At 39.6% G+C, this 2,257-nt stretch overlaps 1 protein-coding gene across 16 annotated transcripts in view; it reads right to left on the bottom strand.

The window, feature by feature from the left end:
- The window catches only part of MEF2C (myocyte enhancer factor 2C), a 169,438-nt gene that overhangs the window by 43,021 nt on the left and 124,160 nt on the right, over window positions 1-2,257 (bottom strand). For 11 of the 16 annotated variants that reach the window (XM_025204466.1, XM_006023836.2, XM_025204471.1 and 8 more), the window contains 2 exons: window positions 2,079-2,138; window positions 1,797-1,934 (listed from right to left, as the gene is read on the bottom strand). In XM_025204466.1, coding sequence (XP_025060251.1) covers window positions 1,797-1,934; window positions 2,079-2,138 — 198 coding nt within the window. Of the gene's footprint in view, window positions 1-1,796; window positions 1,935-1,994; window positions 2,139-2,257 lie in introns of all 16 variants that reach the window. The other 5 variants (XM_025204468.1, XM_025204473.1, XM_025204470.1 and 2 more) reach the window with 2 other exon arrangements.

Raw genomic sequence — 2,257 nt, 5'->3', positions numbered from 1 at the left:
TCTTTCCCTTGTTCTACTCCTCAACTCCGGGCCCCCGGTACTGTCTCAGGATGGGAAGGGCAGAAGGCAGAGGAGGAAAGTCCATTCTGGGGTTTCCTTAGCCTGTGTTGGAGTGGAGAGGGTGTGGATTGGAGCCCCCCACCTCGGGAAGGCTCCAATCCACCTGCCCCACCCTCCAGTGCGGGCGGTGCAACCCCAAGAACGAGCTCCCTCCACTCCCCTCCTTGTTGTGGGATTGGGCCCTTTAAAAGCATTCTGCAGTCATGCACTTGCATTTGACCATGGCTGTAGAGCATACTCAGGGGCTGGATCAGGCAAAAATTATCACTTCTGTCTGCACCTTCACAGTACTTCATGAGTTAGACTGGGGAACTGCTCTTCTGTCTAAACCTAAAGTTGTAACCATTGCTTTCTGAATCAGGTTTCCATAGAGTCTTGATTTACCAAAACCCTGGTGGCAGCTTAAATTCTTTTGTTGATACAAGCAATTAGGAAGAGAAGGGAAATGGAAAAGTAGAGGAGGAATGGAACAGAAGTGTATTCAATTAAATTCAGTTAAATGTTTCATACACATTTTAAGGATTTTAACAAGGTATACCAGGACTCATATGAAAGACTATTCACAGTACTAATTTAAACAACTTTAAACTGTGAGAGAAGAATCAGAAAATTCTTAAGGGAAACTTGCCATCAGTTTGGGTTTCAACTTTTGTATGTGCAGCTGACTGTGACTACAAATTCTGGGTGCATCCAACCACCCTAACTGCATGTACAAGTTTGGGTTCTGCACATGCAAAATGATTGTACCCTCACTTCAGCAGGGTGTAAGCCATTAATTGTGTAAATGCTAATATGCAAATTTTAATGCTTGCTTGAAGATGGCTGAAAATTTGGCTGTAAATAAAGACAAATGATCTTCATTCTTACACAGTTTTCTACCCCTTCCTTCACAAGGACAGATCAGATGCAACCGTAAATTTCTTAGCTTTTGTCAGTTTGTATCACAAGTGTAATGTTATTAAACAGTGACAAAACTTATTTTTTCTTTATGTTTGTGCAAACAAAATAGCACATGCGGAGTTATTTCTCTTACGTATCTGGCAAGGCATATGACTGATGGTTAGAATTTTTGACTTTGTTAAAACAAAAATTTAGCTCATGTTAAAGCATTAAAGAAATGCTGAAGAGGTCAAAGCAAATCTTCTGATAAAGCTGTAAATCACCCCAACACACAAACATGTCTGAATCCTACCATTAGGCTCTCATGCAGTCTGTTTCTCTGCAGCGAGCAATTAGCTGTAACCCTTCAGTGCTGTAACCGAATTTAGCACAGAGGCTTAAGAAATGAAGTGACACACACAAAATCCATTAATTGCTATATATAAAATAATTTCAGTTCTACATTGTTTTTTTCTATATCACCACAGAAAGTATTATGTGGGTTTGCTGGCCTGTCTACAAAGAAGGATTCCCATTGTTACGTTTTAGATATAATTTAGGCGAGTGGTGTGGTAAACAGTTCTGTAAATTGAGTGAATATAATGTGTATATGTATATTTCAGTTCCTTCTATAGGTTTCACCTGTAATAGGCATTGCCTATGTGTCAAATGCAGAGACTTCAAGAAAAAAAATATGGTTGCGTGAAATTTTATAGCCATGTTATTTGATTATATATGTGGGCTATTAAAACCCATTTCTACCTGAAATGCTTTGGATAAAAGACCAGAACTGAAAGGGTTAAGGTAGGTTACTGCAGCAGTTATGAGCAGACAGCCATCTAACCTTTGGTACTTACAGGTATTTTATGGCTCTTGATCATATTATCAAATTCTTCATTAATTTTTTTGTATTTTTCTTCAGTGCGTGGGGTGAGAGCGTAAGAGGAGTCAGGATCGGGGCTTTCACAACCTTTGTTTTCTTTCTTGTTCAATGCCTGCCAGGTTCAGAGAAATATCAAAAAGTAAAAAAAATGAAAGGGGCTCAGAGTACTTACACACAATCTTTGCCTGCTGATCATTAGATCAATATCTTCATTAATTTTCCTGTACTTGTCCTCAGACTCAGGGCTGTGACCTACTGAATCATCTGCATCGGGGTCTGGACTGTCACAGCCATTAAGTCCTTTCTTTCTCAATGTCTGAAATACATAATTTGGAAAGTTCAAACCTTGACACAGGCTGCAAGAGAAATTCAGCGGTATTACAGTAGAGCAAACTGCCCAGTGGGTAGAAGGCTGTTACATTTTACATTAGGGAA

The sequence above is a fragment of the Alligator sinensis genome, unplaced genomic scaffold (assembly GCF_000455745.1).
Source record: "Alligator sinensis unplaced genomic scaffold, ASM45574v1 scaffold218_1, whole genome shotgun sequence".
Classification (NCBI taxonomy): Eukaryota; Metazoa; Chordata; order Crocodylia; family Alligatoridae; genus Alligator; species Alligator sinensis.
The sequence above is the reverse complement of the archived record's forward strand: the minus strand, read 5'-3'. Positions and strand labels throughout refer to the sequence as shown.